Source organism: Vicugna pacos, chromosome 17, assembly GCF_048564905.1.
Source record: "Vicugna pacos chromosome 17, VicPac4, whole genome shotgun sequence".
NCBI classification, from domain to species: Eukaryota; Metazoa; Chordata; class Mammalia; order Artiodactyla; family Camelidae; genus Vicugna; species Vicugna pacos.
Genome location: NC_133003.1, coordinates 32,663,483 through 32,684,393, shown reverse-complemented (window position 1 = coordinate 32,684,393; position 20,911 = coordinate 32,663,483). Strand labels below are relative to the sequence as shown.

The following is a 20,911-nucleotide window of genomic DNA, read 5'->3' as shown; positions in this document are numbered from 1 at the left end:
CTTGATTGCAGGAGGGCTGCAACCCCCTTTTTTCTTTTTTTTACATCTGGGGGCAGCATTTGTTTACCTGGCTTCAGTGGTTCCGTTGACAGCTTCCCCTTCTCATTCCCACACAAGACACTTTCAGGATTCTTTGTTCCCACAAACAACTCCAAATTGGAAAAAAGAAATGATTTCCAGTGAGTTCTTTAACCCCTTGTTAGAATGTACCCAGCCCTGCCTTGGTCTCTCCAGGAGCCCAGAAATCCCCTCTGAGGTCATTATGGCGAAGCGCCCTTCCCACTTACCCTGTTTCCCACCAGATGAAGGCTCCAGTGGATCTGATAATGCATTTGGTAGAAGAAAAGGAGTGACGGCAAAGAGAACTGCTTAGGACCAGAAGAAGCATTTTCTTCTGGGTTCTAGGCTTTGCTCTTTTGCAGCTAAACCTTGCCTCTGATCTGGTGTCAAAACTGTGTGTCAAGGAGAATTGGATGCCCTGATGATCTGGATCACCCATTGGTGACCCTTTAGTGCATGGGAATCAACTGAGAGAGAGCAGACCAGCATCAAAAGACACATGAAGAACAAGGGAGAGGAACGGAACTGAATCTGGTGGAAAACAGTGTGTCTCAGGTGATAAAGGCAAGATTTGTACGGTGGAACTTGGCTTTCAGGGCTCCGTCTGGACTGCGGCACACTCAAAATGTATTTATTGTTAAAAGTGCCTGTACTAGGGAGGGACGACCCTATAGGGCTTTGACTGGGCTTTTTATGATGGACTGTATCTTCCAGATAAATGTCTCGCCCCTCCAGGAATCCTCTATTCCACCCCTCTTTTTTATGTTGTCCATGGCCAATCAAATCAGTATCTACCATTTGCTTGCTTGTTACTTACTGGAGGGCAAGCGGAAAAGAGGGAGAGGAATGATGCCATGGATAGGTCTTCATGTGTGGGCTGTGGGCACTTCCTCTCTTAGGATCTGGGGCTGGGGCAGTTTGCAAACAGGGGAACACTCATCAATGAGTCGGTCAGTGCCAAGGGACACACCACCCATGATTCAGGAAGCCCTTCTTGTGGGCCTGCTGTAAGCTAGATCTGTAAACACGCTGGAAACTTTTCCAGGAAGAGTTAAGATTCTTTTTCCTCTCTGGCAAGTCGGTACGTTACCTCACCTACGTTAAGATAGTTTGCATATTTGATGAACAACCTTTAATATAATAGCTTGTTCGACGAATATTTATTGACTACCTAGTATATTCCAGGCACTGTTCCAGGTGCTGAAAATACAGGTGTGCACAGTCTAGTAAATAAAGTCCCAGCCTTTATTGGAATTCAGATGCGAGCAGGAGAGACATAAAGGACAGGTAAGCAAATGAATACATTATGTAATTTCAGGTCTGAGTGTAATCTCTCCCACTGGACTGTAAGTACATTGAGGGAAGAATTGCATTGATCCAGCTGTTTCTCCAGCCGTGCGCTGGATTGAGTGAATGTTTGGTACCTCAAGGATTCCATCTGTAAACAGTGCAGTTTAATGTGCTAGAGCACTTCTGCTGGGAATGTGATCAACATTGGCTACCTGACTGGGAGCATCACCAAAGTTGGTATCTCAATACACGAGCACTGAAAAGCCATTAGCTGCCCCACGGTGATGCTATGGGCTGGGTCATCATCTCACAGAAAAGTTAATGCTACTGATTGGAACAGCTATCAGTTTTACTCATCATCAGCTACTGAGCACTGTGACTAGACAAATCTGCGATGACACTTGCTTGCATTCTATCACTTTATCCTTTACTGAAGGGCTAATGCGGTAGGTACACTACTAGTCCCCTCCCTCCCCATATCCAAGATGCTCACACCCTAACCTAGAAACTATGGACGTGCTATGTTTCATGGCGAAGGGAACCAAGGTTGCTGATGGAATTAAACTTGCTAAACAGGTGACCTTAAAGTCAGGAGATTATCCAAATTGGTCCAATGTAATCACAAACTTCCTTAAAATGGGAGTGGCAAAAAGGGGGTCAGAGGGATGCAACATGCAAAGAGCTTGACCTGCTGTTGCTGGCTCTGAAGATGGAGAAGGAAGGCCATCAGACTGGCTTCTAAAAGGTGGAAGAGACAAGGAACTGGATTCTCAACTAGAGAGCCTCCAGAAGGGAACAGAGTCCTTCCAACCCCTGGATTTTAGCCCAGTGAGACCTCCGCTGGATTTCTACCCTACAGAACAGTAATGATAATATGACTATGTTTAAGCTACTAAGTGGTAATTTGTTTCAGCAGGTCAAAGAAGGCAAAATCTCCCATTATATGGATGAGCGTCTGAGGCTCAGAGATGGTAAGGCACTTTTCCAGGATCACACAGCCTGGTTGCAGTGATAGAACCAAGACAGGAATATCCAGGTATACCTCACTACAAGCTGATGCTTACACACTGCTGCTAGAAACTGACATGATCAATGAACACGGATAAAGCTAATGACAACATCTATCAATGCCTGAAGATGCAATCTAGCTTCCAAGACACAGATCTGGACCTCTGGTCTCATCCGAGGCAACTGCCTGTGCTGAGAAACTAGTTCCTCACGAGCGTATATGGCGCCACCCTGCTAAGTTCTGTGGAAACATGTATCATTGCTCACTGTGAAATTTTCACGGAAGGTCTGGGAGCTTTGAGAGAGCGAGATTAACAGTGGACTTACAGAAAAGGGCAGCGATGCTCAGGGCAACGTGTAAGCTATGAAATATATCAAATTCTCAAAGGAATCAGACAGTGGAGATCAATCAGAAGAGACCTGTCTCAAGAGACCAGGGCAGAAAATATCCAGGGGAAATGTCAATTCACAGGCAAGAAGGGGAGATACTTGAAATGAGGAAAACTATTGGGCGCGTGTTTTGCTTCTCTTGTGTTCACCAAAGTGGCACGAAAGCAAGTAACGTCACGTGAGATTGCTTCCAATAATTAGGCGTTGCGGGATACTGGGGCACGAGCAGATGGTCACGTCCCAGATCTCTGGTGAGGCCCTGGGATGTGCCCCGCCGAGAGAAGGTCCTTGGCTTTGCACAGGAAAGAATTCAAGAGCCAGCCATTGTAAAGTGGAAGCCAGTTTAGTTAGAGAGATACACATTCCCTGGGCAGAATGCGGTCTCTCTCAGAAGGGAGAGCCACCCCAGGGCATGGGGCCATCTTGGACACTGAGAGCAGCCCCGGTGGGTGGGGAGGTGGTTAGTTTTTATGGGCTGGATAATTTCATATGCTAACAAGTGGGAGGATTATTCCAACTACTTGGGGGAAGGGGTGGCGATTTCCAGGAACTGGGCCACGGCTCACTTTTTGGCCTTTTATGGTCAGCCTTGGAACCATCATGGCACCTGCTGGGTGTGCCATTTAGCGTGTTAATGTATTATAATGAGTGCATGATGAGGCTCCAAGGTCTACTGGAGGTCAGATCTTCTGCCATCTTGGGCCTGGTTGATTCTAACCAATTTTTGTTGTCTCCTCAATGGCTGTGTCATTCTTCTAACGGCTGTGCCCTGCCCTCTTCCCTCCTGTCTCATAGGGAGATGACTTGGAGTTCCTAAGAGCCAATGAGTCACGGTGCAAGCCAGTAAGACTCTCTTAACCTACAAGAGGTCAGGCAATCAAAATATGAATAAAACGGCAGAGGCTCAAAGATAAACCCCTTTTCAGCCACCAGGAAACCTACTAGACCTGTTACAACCTCCCTTCAAGTGTTTTGTTCGATAAACCAGGGGGCCTGCTCCTTTAGCGAAAATACTCAACTAAACTTAAAAAATATTTTCCACAGAAACACAAGGCTTCCAAGAGGCCTTCTTCTATTTTCATCTTGGCCTTTTAATGTTCAGTGTCCATCATACATGGCAGTCCAGGGGAACTGGAGTAGCCAGGGCCATCCTTGGGGGTTGTTGCTGCTAGCAGGCTCTGAAGAGCAGCATTTAGCTGAGCTCCCAAACCAAGCAAAGCCTCAGACCCCAAGTCAAGCATGTTAAGAAATTAGTCTTCGTTCAACTGGACCTTTCACTGTCCTAATGACTTAGTGAATTGAGTCTGATTTTGTTCACAGAAGCTATTCTTACGGACTCAGCATCCCTGTGGAAGGCCAAATGAAGCACTTGATGGTCTGGGTCATTGCTGAATGTGCCCCATTCAGACAAACAAAGCACCTCTGGCTTAAAACGTCGGGGGACAGTGGGCGTGGCACTGTTGTGGCTTAGCAAGGCTTAGAGCAAGGAGTTTTGGACCCAGAGACTTGGATTTCAATTTGGCATCTTGCCCACTTCCAGCTCAGTCACCTTGAGCTAAGAGGTTACCAAATCTTTATGAATCTCCATTCTCTCATCTGTTCAGTGGGTATAAAAATAGTTTTGGATCTTGCATGAAACAGGAAAGTGGATATAACGGGTAGGGGCATAGTTCTTTGCGTGGACTGGATGCTCGGCAGATAGTAGCAATTAAGAATGATTTTTATTAGTGAAGGTGATCATAAGAATTTTATCACTATCCAACGTCTCTGACCTTTGGTTTCCTAAACTGTTACACAGGAGTCATGCTAGCACCCACCTCATAGCACTGCTGTGGTTAAATGGAGTGCTTAGCTCCATGGCTGGCCCATTGTAAGCGCTGAATAAATGTTAGTTGCTACTTTATATGGTTTTTAAAAATTCTCATCTTTGGACAGACAGATAAAAATCACATGGCATATTGAGGTTAATGTTTTATTTATATAATGCTGGATAGACTGGGTGTTAATGGGGGAAAAAAAAATCCCTTAGGACTAAAAGGAAAGGGACTTAAGTTCTAGGCTTTTTCCTGGCGTTAGGGTTGGTGAAGCTATCTCACATAGCCAGACCTCAGGGTGGCAGACACTGTGGATGCCGTCCCCCCGCCTGTATGTCCCGGAACTCAGCATCGCATGCCCGCGGACCTACTGACTCCCAGCTGCCAATTAACACCCGTTACTCTGCCTTTCTCCGTCTGCTGTAGCCACCTGGACCAGGCACAGCCGCGTTCCAGGCCAAGCAGGAACAAGAGTCACCGGTCACTCTAGTAGGTGACACTGACGCCCTGGGTTGTTTCCTCTCGGCCAGTCTCTGACTTCGGCCGCAGCTGTGAGGGATTGTTCCTGCTCAGTTGACACTGACTCCTTTCATGTCTGCAAATTCCAAGGCTCCCCTGTATCCTTCCTCAAGGCCACACTGTTCCCCAGGAAGGGGGAAGGGGAGGGTGGTGATGGCGCTCACGTCAGCCCCCCTCCTCCCACCGCCAGCCCCCCTACCTAAGAGGTTTTGGGACTCAAGGTCGCAAGAGGCCGCTCAGGCTACGGGCAAGTGCAACCTGGAAACGTGGGCAAGTCACCAGCCCTCCGGGCAACTGTCAGCCATGGGGGATGGGGTGGGTGGGCAAATGTTCCCACCCCCAGCCCCTGCTCCTGCTAGAAGATTGCTGGAGCCGTTCTAACTGCTGTTTAGAGATCCTGATGGAATGGAGCTTCTCCTGGTCTTACCAGCAACCACTAATGTGACTTTCATCGGATCTCCCTCCGGCCCTGCCCCACTCTCCCCGCTCCCTGCTCCCCCACTCCTGCCTCCCAGAATCACACAGAACCCACACAGAGTCAGTGCCTACTGCATGCCAGCAGCTGTTGGCGGACGCTTTTACACGGCTACCTTTTTCATCCCAATCCCAACCCTACGAGGCAGATCTTGCTGTTATCCGAGTTGTAGACACAGGGCAACCGAATGAAGGGGAACTGAAGCCTCCTGCTTAACTTGCATTTACTGACCTGCCCACATTCCCCCAGCGATCAAAGGTGGTCCCTGGGGTGTCAACTCCCCTGTTCCCAGGCTGCGGCTTTCGAGAAGCCCCCAGGCTTTGGAGCAGGCATGGAGGAAGACAGAGGACAGTCAAGTAAACCACAGCGCAGGGATTCTAACCCAGGCGGCGGGATCTCAAAGCTCACCCTTTTCCCCGGTCTGCCTTACCTCCTCGCAAGGAGGCGAAGGCTCAGGGAGGTGAAGTCACATCCTGCAATACAGCTAGTGAGCAGCCAAGCTGCGATTCCTAATCAGGTCTGTCAGACACATAGACCCAAGCTCTCCTACCACACTGATTACTCCCCTTTTTATTATTTTTTAAAAATTGATTTTGATTTACAATGTCGCGTTAGTCTCTGGTGTACAGCATAGAGGTTCTGTTACACATACACATATATTCTTTTTCATATTCTTTTTTATTACAGGGTATTACAAGATATTGAATGTAGTTCCCTGTGCAATACAGTTGGACCTTGTTTGTTTACTTTATCTGCAGTGGTGTGTATCTGCAAATCCCAAACTCCCAATTTATCCCTCCCTCGCTACCCCCGCTGGTAACCAAAATTTTGTTTTCTATGTGAGTCTGTTTCTGTTTTGTAAAAATAAGCTCATTTGCGTTATTTTTTTTTAGATTCCACACATAAGTGGCATCATATGAATGAAATAATGCCATTTGCAGCCACATGGATGGGCCTAGCGATGATCATACTAAGTGAAGTGAGTCAGAGAAAGCCAAATCTCCCCTTTTTAAAAGACCCGATCTACTGGCTATTTTCTTGAAACCAGAAGGAATAAAACCAGTTTAAGTGAAATACCGCTGGATTATGGCCGCATGTTATTGCAAATCTGCAGAGGAGGACTATGGAAGCAAGTCTCTGGACCAGGGCAAGTGGTGCTTCCCATTTCTCAGGGCCCCAGTGTACTTTGGGATTGTTAAGACTGGTAAAAAGAACTTCTGGTTATGAGGGTTTCTCTACTCGGGAGAGTTCACGACCGTCTAAGAAGTGAAGGCCACTCTCTCCTCCTGGGCTGTGCTGAAAAAGGATCAAATCCAGGAAGTCAGAGGTGGGTGTGGGGGGAACTCAAGCCAGTTCCCCCTGTCCCCACTCCCACCCACTGCCTAGTGGGTGTTAGGTCAAGGCTGTATCCTGCCCCTTTCTCTTATCCTCCTTCAATCCGCTCTACCCCACAGCGACTGAGATCTTGTCAACGCGTTCATCCCAATGTGTCCCTCCTCTGCTTAAAACCTGTCAATGACTTCCCTTTGCTTCTCTAGGATAAAGATAGAATTCTTGATCATGGCCCCCGAGCGGGATTTCATGAATGAACAGCCCTGGACTCATCAAACAAGGACAGGGTGAGAGACTGGAAACACTGGGCGCGTACCCTTTGTCCTCTCATTGTTCCAGCTCACCAGGTTCTGCGGTGGTAACTCTCCATTATCCAGCCAGCATTGTAGGCAATAACTTTATTCAGGTCAAATAAACATCACAATACAGATTTATCCAACAGGCTCTGGAAACTGTTTACAGGTATCACCTATGACACACGGCTGTTTTGCGCTAAAATGTTTCCAGCATCACAGATCACACAATGAATTTATACATCGATAATGACTTTTATCTGGAAATACAGAGGCTCAGCTGGCCCTCAGGGTTGGGCCCTGGGGTTTCAACTGAGTTAAAGAGGCAAAGATTGGAATTTTCTTAATAGCGAATCTATTCTGGGAAATATTTAATGAGGACTCCCTTTGGAAGCCAGAGTGGTTCATGGAAGTCATTTTTAATTTATGGGTAATATTCAAATCAGACTTTGTAGGTTGAGCTGAGACTTGAGAGTTTTGAATAATTGGATCAAGGAACATATTAACTTCACAAATAAAAGTTTAGCTGGTAGTGTAAGTTCCACAGAATATCCTTTATAGACGAATATGTTAGCACAGTACAGTATCTTCTTGAGTCTGCATTTCCATTATTCTAAGAAAACAAGACTCCATCAACACACACAGTTATTGGTTGTATTATTCATAGTCCATAGATATAAGAACCACAAAACACCATAGAAAGTTACAGGAATGTAAATATTTAGCTAACTAAATAGAATAAATACCATCTATAACACTGAGTATCTACTAACAGGGAAAAGAAAAAAAAAAAACCCAAACCTTAGTCACAATGCATTCAGAACTGGATAAAGCCAGAGGGGCCAATTTGCAAGTATACAAAGTAGTGAATGTATTTCTTTTAAACGTCCATTTAACAAATTCATGGTGCAAACTGGAAAATTTTCGTAAATACAGTTCAGAGGTTCATTTTGTGAGAAAATGCTTATTCATGCACTAAATCACATGAGCACTGATACATCAAATAGAAAAAAAAAATACAGACTGATTGGCTGAAGCCGATACGTAAGTGACTCACACTCCTACAGGGTCCGCATCCAAAAAAGTAACACATGCACGTTGTGATGCACCGAATTTCTTAGAGAAATCGTTAAAACATCCTTCGCATCAAAGCGCATGAAAAAGCTCAATGCTATTTGATTGCCTTTGTGCATATCACAGACTAGGGACGTCAAGCTACGAAATGCTTCTACTAGCTCAACACACACACACACACAAAACGACCGTGGAAGTATCTGCATATGTAACAAGGTGCTTCTCCAGCTAGCCATCCGCAATGCATAATATATCTCCTCACGTCATCTCATCTCTAAGTACTATTTATCACGCCCCGGGCCTTCCTGCTGTAATGAGGACTGCAGAGCTCCGGCTGACATTCAACACTCTCTGCATTCACAATTGAAACTCTTCAAAAAAAAAAAAAAATTCTTCTGCCACTGAAATGGAAGGTGGTGAGGCTACCTTCAGAAGAATGCCAACCCTACCCTGTTAAATCTGATTGGTAAAAGAAGCAGGGCCGCTGGGCTGCTGGCCAAACTCATCCGAGGATGGCCCCAAACCCGCCTGCTGGCTGTACCCCCCGCTCGACCCATAGCTGTCTTGATTGTACCCGCCTTGGTTGTAGCTACTGGAGCGCTTCTCCATGGGGTCCGAAAGGTATCTCTGTCCCGAGGAATGCCAGCCGGTCTCCTTGAAAACAAACCAGATGTTTCCCGCCCACAGGATAAAGTTCAAGAATCCGAAGACCTGAAGGAGAATCAGACCAAATGAGCTGACAGCCTGGCTGGAAACCCCGGAAAAAATAAATCTCAGTTTCAGAAAAACCCTTCACAACACAAAAGGTCCCTCTTCACCTCAGTCTGGAGGCCTCTTCCGGTTTCCCATCTGGAATCACTATTTCATTTAGAATATTTGACTTTTCATGAAGGCTTATCACATGTTAGGCACTGCATGAAGGGCTTTATGTGTATCCATTCATTTAGTCAGAGAAGGTGCTATTATTATGCCCATATCAAAGATGTGAAAACTGAGGTTCCGCAAAGCTAAGGATCTCATTCAAGGTCACGTGACATGGTAAGTAGTAGACCTGGGTCAAGCCCTGTTCTATCTGACCCCATAGTCTGCGCTCCTACCCCATCCCTCACTGTCTCCCTCACTGAGGCAATTCCCATGGTGTGTAGGTTTCTACAGGGGACACAGGGTTGAGTACTTTCATTTTAATGATGGTCTCTCCCTTTCCCCAGATGCTACTTGATTTCTAAAAAAAGGGATGCTCAAGAAGAACCTGGAAATCAGGGAAACGTAAAAGTAAGAACACAAACAAGGCGTTGCTGTGGGCCTGTTTCTAAGGAGCCACGATGTCTTACTCTCTTGTCATCACAGAGCCACCACAGACCTCTTGGCTGGCACATTTTTGGGGCACATGGGCCTTTGAATCCTTTCTTGCCATTTTGTTGCAACTGAAATCAGAGTAAGGATTTTGATTCTAGCTCAGATGTGGGACAAGAGACAGACTGAAATAGCCAGCTCATAGTGTGAGAGAGAATGGGGAGAGGACACCTGGATTATCTGCGAAGATGTATCAAGTTTGCTTGCAGTGAAGCTGGAGCGACAGAAGCACACATTACGGATGGCGAGTCAGTTTCTGTTACTCACAACCCAACCGTTACACCACACACGGACCCTGTTACCAGGACTGGCGTACAAAAAAATGGATTTTAAGGATATAAAGATCATCTTGTTTCAGCCAGTTTAAATTGAGTTTTCTGTCACTAGGAATCGGAAGACACTAATTGATACAGACCTGTAACTAGAACAGCACCAGATCTATCCTTCCACACAGATTTATTTGGTTTCTATCCATTCTTCTTTTGATTTTAAGAGACACATCACATTGTTTGTCATTCAGATTTCACATCTCCTAGCCTAAACCTTATTAGACGCATCAGGAGCAGAATGAGACGGACTGGGCAGGATGTCAATTTACTAGAAGAACTAACGAGCACACTGAATGATTTTATCTGTCTTCTCTTAGATTCTGTGATGAGGGTTACAATAACTTTCATTAGGCACAAACTACACAAGCAGTAGAATACATTCTCATCTATACCTCAAAGGATTCATCCACAGGTGTGGCCAGAAATAAATAAAAATTACTGTGAGATCTTAATACAGAGTTTATATATTTCAATCTTTACTATCTTAGCAAGGCGAGATTCACTGAAAAATCACCAATTGCTGATCAGCTACCCTTTCCCCCCCTTTCTTAAATGCCTTCTCAGACTAGATTCCAAAAAGCTGTAGAAACGTAAGATAATCTTGAAGCCAAGATAATTATTGCTAAGGGTTGCCAAAGACTGACATTCCTTCATCAGACCTTGTTGGACTGTCTCTCCTTCATGCTTTTTTGCTACCATTACAGCTTCTGTCTCTCAGATACAGTTTCCTTCATACAGTTTCTTTGGAATAACACAAGTTCTGACATTCATAAAATAAGAATCCAACTTAGTGGCCCTGCTATCTGTCGGATTTTCTGTCTGCCTGTAAGAGCCATACACTTGATGATAATATTTGACTTTGTTCAACTAATATAGTTCAGCTTTTCCAAAGTTATCAAGCAACTCAACCAGGAGCACAGAGAAGATAAAAAACATTACTTTAACTATTATGACTATTTTTCATACCTTGCATTTTTTTTTTCTGTACTCTACCGGGTCTGCGTATTTTTCTGCAGACAATCAACTGAATGTACTCTTAACTATGTGTGGCTGGAACAATGTTTTCTTCCCAGGAAACCTCTTCTCCCATCAAATATTCCTTTTCATTTCTGGCAGACTTCAGCCTGAAAGTTCAGATTGTATTTATCTGCTTCCGGCTGAGAATTTTGACTTGACTGTCATCCAGGCACCAGCTGCCAGTATCTACTGGGTTCTTACTAAGAACTCTAATTGGCAGCATTAAAGCCTACGGTTCTGGCTGTAGAAAACCGGAAGGCCAAAGGAGCATCTTGCATGTGGAGTGAACGGGCCACCTTTTAGATTGGGCTAGTTTCAGAGGCAAACATTTCCAAGATGCCTCCTGAGACGTTTTTCTGATTGGCAGACAAAAATTTGGGAGGTAACGCATAGAGGGCAACGTACCACAGAAGTGTTCAGGCTGGACATCACAGGGCTGTGGACCGCCATGCATTTGTTGGATGGCTGTTTGCAAGCGGACATCAGTAGGAGTACTTCTTTGGGATCTGTAGCGACCTTGACATCAGACAGCCCTTTGGCCCAAGCTGACGAACCCACCAGCCACAAGAACGAAAAGACTACAGTGACAATGAAGTCCTACAGGAACAGAAAGATAACACAGGAAGAAGAATGTGAACTTTAGAAACAAATCGATGTGTTTATACAGCCCTTTGGTTTGCCATTTGGAAAATTCCAAGAACGCATAGCATTGGAACCATAATAAAAAACAAAGTTTGTGATATTATATTTCTAGAAAATAAATAATAGCAATATTAATGAATGCTTACTATGTTTTGGATAATGGGAGGGGGGAGGCAGTGGGAGTTACCACCCAAGACTTAGCAGACCACGTTTTAACATAGGACAATTCGAGGGGAGGGTATAGCTCAGTGGTAGAGCACATGCTTAGCATGCACAAGGTCCTGGGTTCAATCCCCAGTACCTCCATTAAAGTAAATAAAAATTCATTTTTACCCTCCTCCAAGTAAATAAATAACATAGGACAAGTTTTCATATCTACTGTGTTTATGTTTCACTAATATAAAAATGTTGCATCTGTTTACCTAGAATAATAAAAACACCGATCTGGAAAGGAAAATAGTAAATTTCAGCAGAAATAGACTTTTAAAAATTCTAAACGATAAGAGCCTCAAGTAGAAAACTTGGTATATATTTCTTTCCCACCCAAGGGCACGGCACATCTCCCTTACTCTGGGGAGCCTTCCCTCATGCTGTGACTGAATTACTTTTCATCAAGATCCCATGACCTACACCGAAGGAACTCTTACACTCTAAATAGAGATGCTGTTGACGATGACATTTGTTAGGTGTGACTTTTGTGAGAATGTTATAGAGGGTCCACTGCTAAGAGTGGCTGAATCTTTGAAGCAACTGGTCTCTTTTCATCCAGGGGCCATTGAACATTATGCCGCAAACCAGCTGAACGTTTCATAGGGGCTTTAGAAAATTTAGGGCCAATTTGTTACCCACTCATAAGGGTTTTTATAAAGCCTGGTATTTTAACACTATTCCAGGCTTTGTTTTCTATACCCATCCTGCCTTTCCTGTCTTCTTTCCCCCTCATTTTTAATTAATTTCATCCCGAGTTTCATGTTTCCTTGTGAGCATCTGAAGTCGTTTCTGGAATGAGACGGAGGTATAAACAAAGAGGCAAACAAACACAATATCCGCAGCGTTTCAATGTCAATAAGAACATTTGGAGTAAAGAGACTCCAGGGTTGGGATTTGAATTAGAAATTGGAGGGATGATTACACATAAACAAGCCAGGCTGACTGTGTCAGATACAACTTGCTGTTCGTATTCAGTCTGGTACCTTATTTCATTCATTCATTCCTGCATTCGAAGAGTAATTTCTGAGTAATGCACCAGGTATTGAGCAAGGTCTTACGGGGGTTTAAAAACGCAAAATATGGACTCAGCTCCTCTTGATATTACAGATTTGTTAGCGGCCACAGATACCCTATAATCCCAGTTATGAGACAGTAGCTGCCATCATTTATGCTCATCATAATCAGAAAGACTGTTGGGATGAGGAAATACTTAAGAACAGAGTCATGTGAAAACCTCTCAATTGGAAATTGGAGAAAATAATATCAAAGTTTTTAGATGTATTTATTAAAATAATGGTAAAAATGCCTAACATTTATTGAGCACTTATTATGTGAAGTATTATTCCAAGGTTGTATGTATTAACTCGTTTAACCCTGACAACAACACTGTGAGATAGATGCTTGTCCTGTACCCATTTTACAGTTGAGAAAAATGAGGCAAGAAGAGGTTAAATAAAATCCTGAGCCATGAGTTAGTAAGTAGGGGAGCCAGGATTCCAAGCCTGGCATCTGCTTCCAGGACCTATGAGCTTGACTATTCTCCACTGCCTTTCAAGTCTGCTTTAAGGAACATTCATCTTCTTACTTAAAACAAGGACCCTTAGAAAGTCAAAAAGTAGGGCCTGAGGCCCTGCTTGAGTTAAATATGACAAAGTGGTAATGAGTCACTTTCCCTAAACAAACTTTATTTAAAACTTAAAAAAATTTTTAGTATAAACAACTTTAAAAAATTTTATTTTTTTTTGAAATATAGTTGATTTACAATGTTGTGTTAGTTTCAGGTGTACAGCAAAGTGATTCAGTTATATATATATACACACACACACATTATTTTTCATGTTCTTTTCCATTATGGTTTATTGCAGGATATTGAATGTAGTTCTCTGCTACCCAATAGGACCTTGTTTATCTGTTTTATACACAGTAGTATCTGCTAATCCCACATCCCTAATTCATCTCCCCCCACCCTCTTTCCCCTTTGGTAACCATAAGTTTGTTTTCTATGTCTATGAGTCTGTTTCTGTTTTGTAAATACGTTCATTTGTGTCATATTTTAGATTCCCCATATAAGTGATATCACGTATGTATCTTTTTCTGGCTTACTTCACTTGGTCAGTGATAATCTCTAGGTCTGCCCATGTTGCTGCAAATGGCATTATTTCTTTTTCATGGCTAAGTAATATTCCATCATGTGCACCACAATTCTTTATCCAATCATCTGTTGATGGACATTTAGGTTGCTGCCATGTCTTGGCTATTGTAAATAGTGCTGCTGTGAACATTGGGATGCATGTATGTTTTTGAGTTAGAGTTCTTCCAGATACATGCCCAGGAGTGAGACTGCTGGATCATATAGCAACTCGATTTTTAGTTTTTTAAGGAACCTCCATACTGTTTTCCATGGTGCCTGTACCAGTTTACACTACCACCACCAGTGTAGGAGGGTTTGCTTTTCTTCACACCCTCCTCAGTATGTTATTTGTAGACTTTTTAATGATGGCCTTTCTGACCAGTGTGAGACGGTACCTCATTTTTTTTTAAATTATAGTTGATTTACAATGTTGTGTTAGTTTCAGGGGTGCAGCAAAGTGATTCAGTTACAGTATATATTCTTCTTCAAATTAGTTTCCATTATAGGTTATTACAAGATACTTTGAATATAGTTCCCTGTGCTATACAGTAGGTCCTTGTTGTTTATTTTATATATGCCTCATTGTACTTTTGATTTGCATTTCTCTAATAATCAGCAGTGTTGAGCATCTTGTCATGTCCCCATTGGCCACCTGGATGTCTTCTTTGGAGAAATGTCTATGAAGGTCTTCTACCCATGTTTCTATTGGTTTGCTTGTTTTGTTACTGAGTTCATAAACTTTGTTTGAGGTCAGGATCCATGTCCTTAGAGCCAATACATTTATTTTGGGGAGTTAATCCAACCTTTTACCCCTTAGGGCCATTTTATAAAAAGGACTCGTATATCGTACTAAAGGTATCCCACGTAAGTTACAAGCTCAGCGTCTGCCGTCAGACACCTGTGTGTGCTTAGGCACTCTGCTGTACTACGGGAAACCTCAATTTAGCCCTCTGTAGATTGGGGTATTCACAGCATCTCTTCATAGGACAGTTGTTAGGAGTGAAAATGTGTGTGTGCCTTTTCTCCCAGTAAGATGTCAGCTCCCTGAGGGCGAGGACTTCATCTACCTTGCTTATTTCTGGGTCTTGCCAGAAGAGGTGCCAGCAACATTTGTTGAGAGAATAAATGAAAGGAAGAGCAAATGAATAGACAAGATGGTCCCAATTTGGTTAGACAAATTTACGTTTAAGAGTTTACCGAGTGGTAATGGTAGGATTAGAGATGATTTTTGCTTTACAGAAGCTTGTTTTTATTTTAAACATGTTTTATCATCAGGCCAAATAAAAACAGCATGGCAATGTGGTCAAGGCACGGACTGATTACATCAAAGGCTCTCCCAGACAGAACTTCACATGGTTCTACTTGTCTTTACACAGCAGCATCAGGATTTATAATTAGATCAAAAAATAAACGTCATTAGAATTGAGAGTTTTTGCAACAAAGGGTTCCAGAAAGAAGACTTAATTCAGGTTTTCTGTCCCTAAGCAAAGTCTGACAATGGGGTCACTGTGTCAGAATTCTAGCTAGAGTATAAATTAGCCTCAACTTTTTTTTGGAGGGGGGACTTTGGGTGTAAGCCTGAGTAGAAGTTGCTTTTAGGTAGTGAGATGCTGGTGCAAATCCCTGACCTCCCCCCCGCCCCTTCCTCCCCTCACCCTTTTCCTCCCATCCTTTAATCTCCAGTGGAGGTCCCGTTACTGAAAAAAGTTCATTTCGTTCGGCAAGCTAAAATGCCACGATGCTCAGGTTTGCGGGAGCGAGAGAGCGAGAGAGCGAGAGAGCGAGAGAGCGAGAGAGCGAGAGAGCGAGAGAGCGAGAGAGCGAGCGACTAGTCAGAAAGCAGCCAAGCGAGAAAACAGGAGAACAAATTTCAAGTCTACCTCCGGAAAGGCAAGGGGCTGGCGGGTATTTATGGGATAACCAAAGCAGCAGGGTGGTCCACGCCCTGGGGAACGTGGGGAGTGAGGGGAAAGATGATTGGAAAAAGGTGCGGGAATCCTTATTCTGCGCAGGCGTAACAAAGCTGCAGTCCTCTACACGTGGAGGTTTTTTTTTTGCCCCTTGACGTCAAAAGGGCCCGAGCAGACGCTGGCGCATGCTCAGTTGAAGGGTTGTTGGTCCCACCCTGTCCTGACCCTCTCAGCTCCAACGAGACACAGCTGACTCCAAGTTCCTAGCACTTGGAGCACGTTGCAAGACCTTGATTGGCGAAGGCAGGTGAAATGGGTTTAACCCACTGGTTTCCCTGCCACTGGCCAAACCCAACTGGAACCCCATGTGATCCAAGCAAGTTACCTCCTGGACACACAACATGGTGGAGAGGGGCAGAAGGTCCATCAGAGGTTGTCCCAAACTAGTGGTTGTCTTAGGAACTGCAACAACCGTTGCTGTCACCTTTTGTGCTGTGTCACGTTAAATGTGCCGTCACATCTCGCGTGCCTCCCACACACCAGGCACTCTGCTCAGCACTGACGGACGTCATTAACCTTCTGGCCTAGGTACTTACGGTAACCCTGCTTTTCTCCAGAGGAAGCTGAAGCACACACAGGCCAAATCCTTCCCTTACAATTAATGCCTGGCTTCACTGCGCTGGATCATGAGCTTTCTGTACAAGTTGGCGGAGATATTCATTGGTCTGTTTCAGGTAGATATTTACCTTAGTTGATAGTCTGTAAGTTTTAGGAGTTTGGCACTTTCTCAGCAATTCTGATTTTATCCACACACCCCTTCCTGTGTCATGTTTCATATTTCATTTGAAGCACATGACCCTCTTGACATAAGTGAGGTTATCTCAGAAGGAGGTTATATGCGGTTCCTAGATGTTAAACCAACACGACTCGCCACAGACGGAAGAACCAGGTAGACCTGTCTGTCTCTCCCTGATGATGGCACACCTGCACACATACGTGCTCTTCAGTGAAAGCAGAATACTTTAAATTCTAGCTGGAGATGTTTGCACAAGGCTCTGGAGCATAGGATCTCTGTTAAAAGGGAGATTAACGAGTGTTAGAGGGATATTAAAGACACACTAGCATGACCTAATTAGAAGGCTTAAAGTTAAATGGAAGATACAGTAACGTTCTCACTCATGTTATTTAAAGCCGTGTTAAAGGTCCACCTGCAACCATCTTCTACATCAGGAGAGGTAAATGCCCTGTGCTTGAGAAGTGACTTTCTCCTGACGGTTCAGGCGAGAATCCAGTTGTTTACAAACACTGTCCCTTGTCTGTCTAACAGAGATGGGGCATGCATGGAAGAAACTCAAGACATACCTCTGTAACAACATTTAATGCCAGGTTATCATGGTGCATCTGTATAACCCTTTGAAGATATTTTCTGCTAACTTTGCTCATGCTATCACCTCCCATAAAGAGGAGAGGCTGACATTTGAAAGATGGTTTCCTGGTTCCCGAAAATTCTTCACACTTGGGATATATGCAGCCCCCGTAAAACCTCAAGAAGTCAGAGGAAGCATTACTAAGCTCCATGTTGCAGATGAATAAACTACGAGGGCTGAAAGATGTGCCCACGGTTCATCAGGGTGCTTATGAAATGTGCTCTGAGCTATTGGTCTCACATTGTACCGAAAAAACACTGACACGCTGACTGGTTGTGTTTCTGCAATACGTTTTAAGTATCTGTTCGGTGATCCAGGAAAACAGCTTCCTCGGCAGAGGGAGCAGCCTGGCTTAATGCTGGCGGGGTGGTTTGTTTCCATTTTGTTTGTTCGGAGTGTTTTTGTTGCCCCCACGTCTCCTAATTTGCTGCTAGCAAACTCATCTTTACTGGAATGTAATAGTTAAAGATGTTTGTCCTGGATCACTCTGGGGCATACAAGAGGGAGTCATTTTTGGTGACAGAAAACGTACTATTTGAGAACCAGGTAGATCTGTCTGTCTCTCCCTGATGATGGCACACCTGCAGCTTCACTGGTCATTGGTAATCATAGTCAATTTCCCATTTCTGTCTATTAGCAAATATTCCTAGTATTTCAACTCCAGGGACTTTATCTTTCCAACTGGACGGCTTTGCTCTTTTTTCTGTGGCTGACTCCTACACGGAGCACCTATACCAGAAACTGGTCACCCCCACCCTCAGTGTAGCTGGATTCACTTTGCTGAGTCAGCATTCAGGAATCCCAGCATGAGGCTGTCCATCAGAAACAAAGAAATCAAACAGCAAGATAGAAGCTCAGCTCAGGGAAGAGCTTTGGATTTGTCTTAGAAGAGAGAGTCCCTAAGCAGTGGCTGGATGGGGTAACTTTCTGTCCACTCACAGATTTATTTCATTATGTCATTTGCAAGACTGACCATAATGACACCTGACTTCTGGAGAGCGTCTACAGTTTTTAACATGCTACCACAGAAAATCGTTTGATCTTCACAATAACTGCAAGAGGGTAAAGATAATTATGCCCATTTTACAGATTCAGGAATGCCAAGTGATGTGTCCAAGTTGTCATAAGTAACCGAGATTTCAAACCAGAACCCTGGGCTCCATGTTTAGCAAGTGGTTTCCCATTATGCCCAGGCTTTCTGAAGTTTGGACTATCGAATTGTGTGAACACAGACATAGCAATAAATAACATGGAGTCACACGTCGCAGCAAGAAAAGCTATCTCCTTCGCAATTCTCTTACAATCTTAGTAAAGGAGTGAGTCTCCGCTGGGTGCTGATCTTTCTCTAACACCTGCTTAGCAAATACTTCACGCCTATTTATCAAAGAAAATTGGCCCCAGGCTCAGGCCCTTCAGGCAAACAAGGGGACCTGGCTGGAATACAGTACTCATTTCCCACTGACCCGTTTCCAAGTTTATCTTCTAATTATGTCAAATAATCCTGGATTTCTATCTCCAGGAGGGGCACGGAGCTTTCTTCAAAAATGCATTTTATTGAAGTTCAAAAAAATAATTTAATTCAAAAAGCGACAGTGACTCATTCATGGCCCAGGTGACAGCAGTGGGGCAGAGAATGAGGTGCGGAAAGGGTTACATGGCCCCTTCTGGGGGTGGGTACATGAGACTAACCCAGTGCGGTCAGTTCAGCCTAACCCCAAGCCCGTGAAGTAGAGTCAGTTTTTCTCTTTTAAGGATGAAGGACGAAGCGCTTAGAGGAGGCAAGTAAAAAAGAGGAACTGGGTACCAAACTCAGACCTGTTTGACTGTGAATCCCATTGGCTTGTTCATTTGTCCATCGCTCTGTTTGTCCCTTTCCCCAGTCGTCTGTTCGGTATTGATTATTTTCCCCACTCTGGGCTGGGTACTGTTCTGAACATGGAGCAGCGGCAGGGAGACACCAGCCTGAGAAGGTCTGTTTTTAGGTGGCAAGTGGTTTACACCTCTGCTTTCTATGCACTGTCAGGGTAGTTTTACGTTATAACTGTGAAATGCACTATCGTCACATGATCAGGATTTTGCAGAAAGAAAGCTGCAGTGGACGCTGAGGCTGGGTAATAATAATCAGTCATCTTGTTTCTTGTGTGAAGGCTCTGGCTCATGCCTGAGAATCAGTGTAGGATTTCATTTCTTCTTCTCCTAAGTTAGATTTGATTGTGATGGACATATTGCACTTTTTCAGTCGGTTCCCAGAGAACTTTATCACTTGATTTGTGATTGCTCAGCTGTGGGACTGAGGGCTCCTGTTTCATCATCGTCTGTTTTTTTTTTTTTTAACTTTTCTTATGAAAAGAAGCGTTTAAAAAAAGATCCTCTGCATCTCTCCCTCAAGCTCAGTCGTAGACAATTGATTTCATAATCTGGGTGCCAGAAGGAGCTATTCTCGGCTGTCTGGCGATCTGGGAATGGATGCAAACTCTCCACTAGCTCGCTGCAATGCTGTTGTACATTTTATGCTAGAAACACTCCTTATAACCTGATTTGATTTCCAGTCGATCTTGCCTAAACTTTTCATTACAAGTACCACAAACCTTTCAAAACAAGTTCATAGTAAAGTAAGAAAATTAATAACTGTTCAAAATAAATGAATAGAAATAGTAGTAATATTATTAGTGACAGTGGCTCTTGACTCAGTGCTTACCATAAGCCAGGCACTGTGCTAAGGCCTTTGCATACATCATTCTATTTATTTTATTTTTTCAAAAAATGGGGAGAGGTAATTAGTTTTATTAATTGATTAATTTAATGGAGGTACTGGGGTTTTGACCCAGGACCTCGTGCATGCTAAGCATGTGCTCTACCACTGAGCTATACCCTCCCCCCATACATTATTCCACTTAATCTTCACCAAGAATTTGTGAGGTAGTTCTCATTATAGATATGTTTTTAGAAAAGAAAATATCACACAGTGGTTCAGTCTACAGTCTCTGGAATGAGGTAGCCCTGAGTTCAAATCTCTACTCTTATTAAGTAGCTCTGGGACCCAATTCAGCCTCAGTTTTTCTATCTGTAAAATGGGGTAATAATAGCATATATTTTCACAGGATTTTTGCCAAAGAAAAACGAGTTATTTCAATAAAATGCTTAGCTCAGTGCCTCAATGAATTTTCATACACACATACACACACACATGCATACAGGCAAATTCTATATATAACAATTGAATATTCAACAGTATAGAAAAGTGTGTTGGTATTATTCAGTGGATTTTGACGGTCAAATAAATCAGGTAGGTTCATTCATTTATTCAACAAATCTCTAATAACAACCAGCTAGGTGCTGAGTCTTAGGAATACCCAAGTGAATAAAAACAAACATCGCCCCGGCACCCATTCTGTTGGAAGAGAGACACCTTACTCAGATAATCACAGGGGAACGTGCAATTGCAGATGGTGATAATGACTTTGCGGAAAAAGAACAAGATGTTTTGAAAACAAACAAAAAATGCATTCGGGGCACTGGCCGGTTTAAGGGGACAAGGAAAGCTGCATAGATCTGGTTGTATCCAGGAGTTTTAAAGGTTTGTCCCTAGGGAACACAGCTTGTTTATTGGAAATTTTGGTGGCCCACATGGCTGCTG

At 43.7% G+C, this 20,911-nt stretch overlaps 1 protein-coding gene across 1 annotated transcript in view; it reads right to left on the bottom strand.

Moving 5' to 3' along the window:
- Nucleotides 1-7,290: 7,290 nt before the first annotated feature.
- Nucleotides 7,291-20,911, bottom strand: part of SYNPR (synaptoporin) — a 269,408-nt gene continuing 255,787 nt past the window's right edge. The window contains exons 5-6 of the mRNA XM_006196463.4: nucleotides 11,360-11,551; nucleotides 7,291-8,966 (exon numbers count right to left, since the gene is read on the bottom strand). Coding sequence (XP_006196525.1) covers nucleotides 8,709-8,966; nucleotides 11,360-11,551 — 450 coding nt within the window. The 3' untranslated portion in view covers nucleotides 7,291-8,708. The remainder of the gene's footprint in view (nucleotides 8,967-11,359; nucleotides 11,552-20,911) is intronic.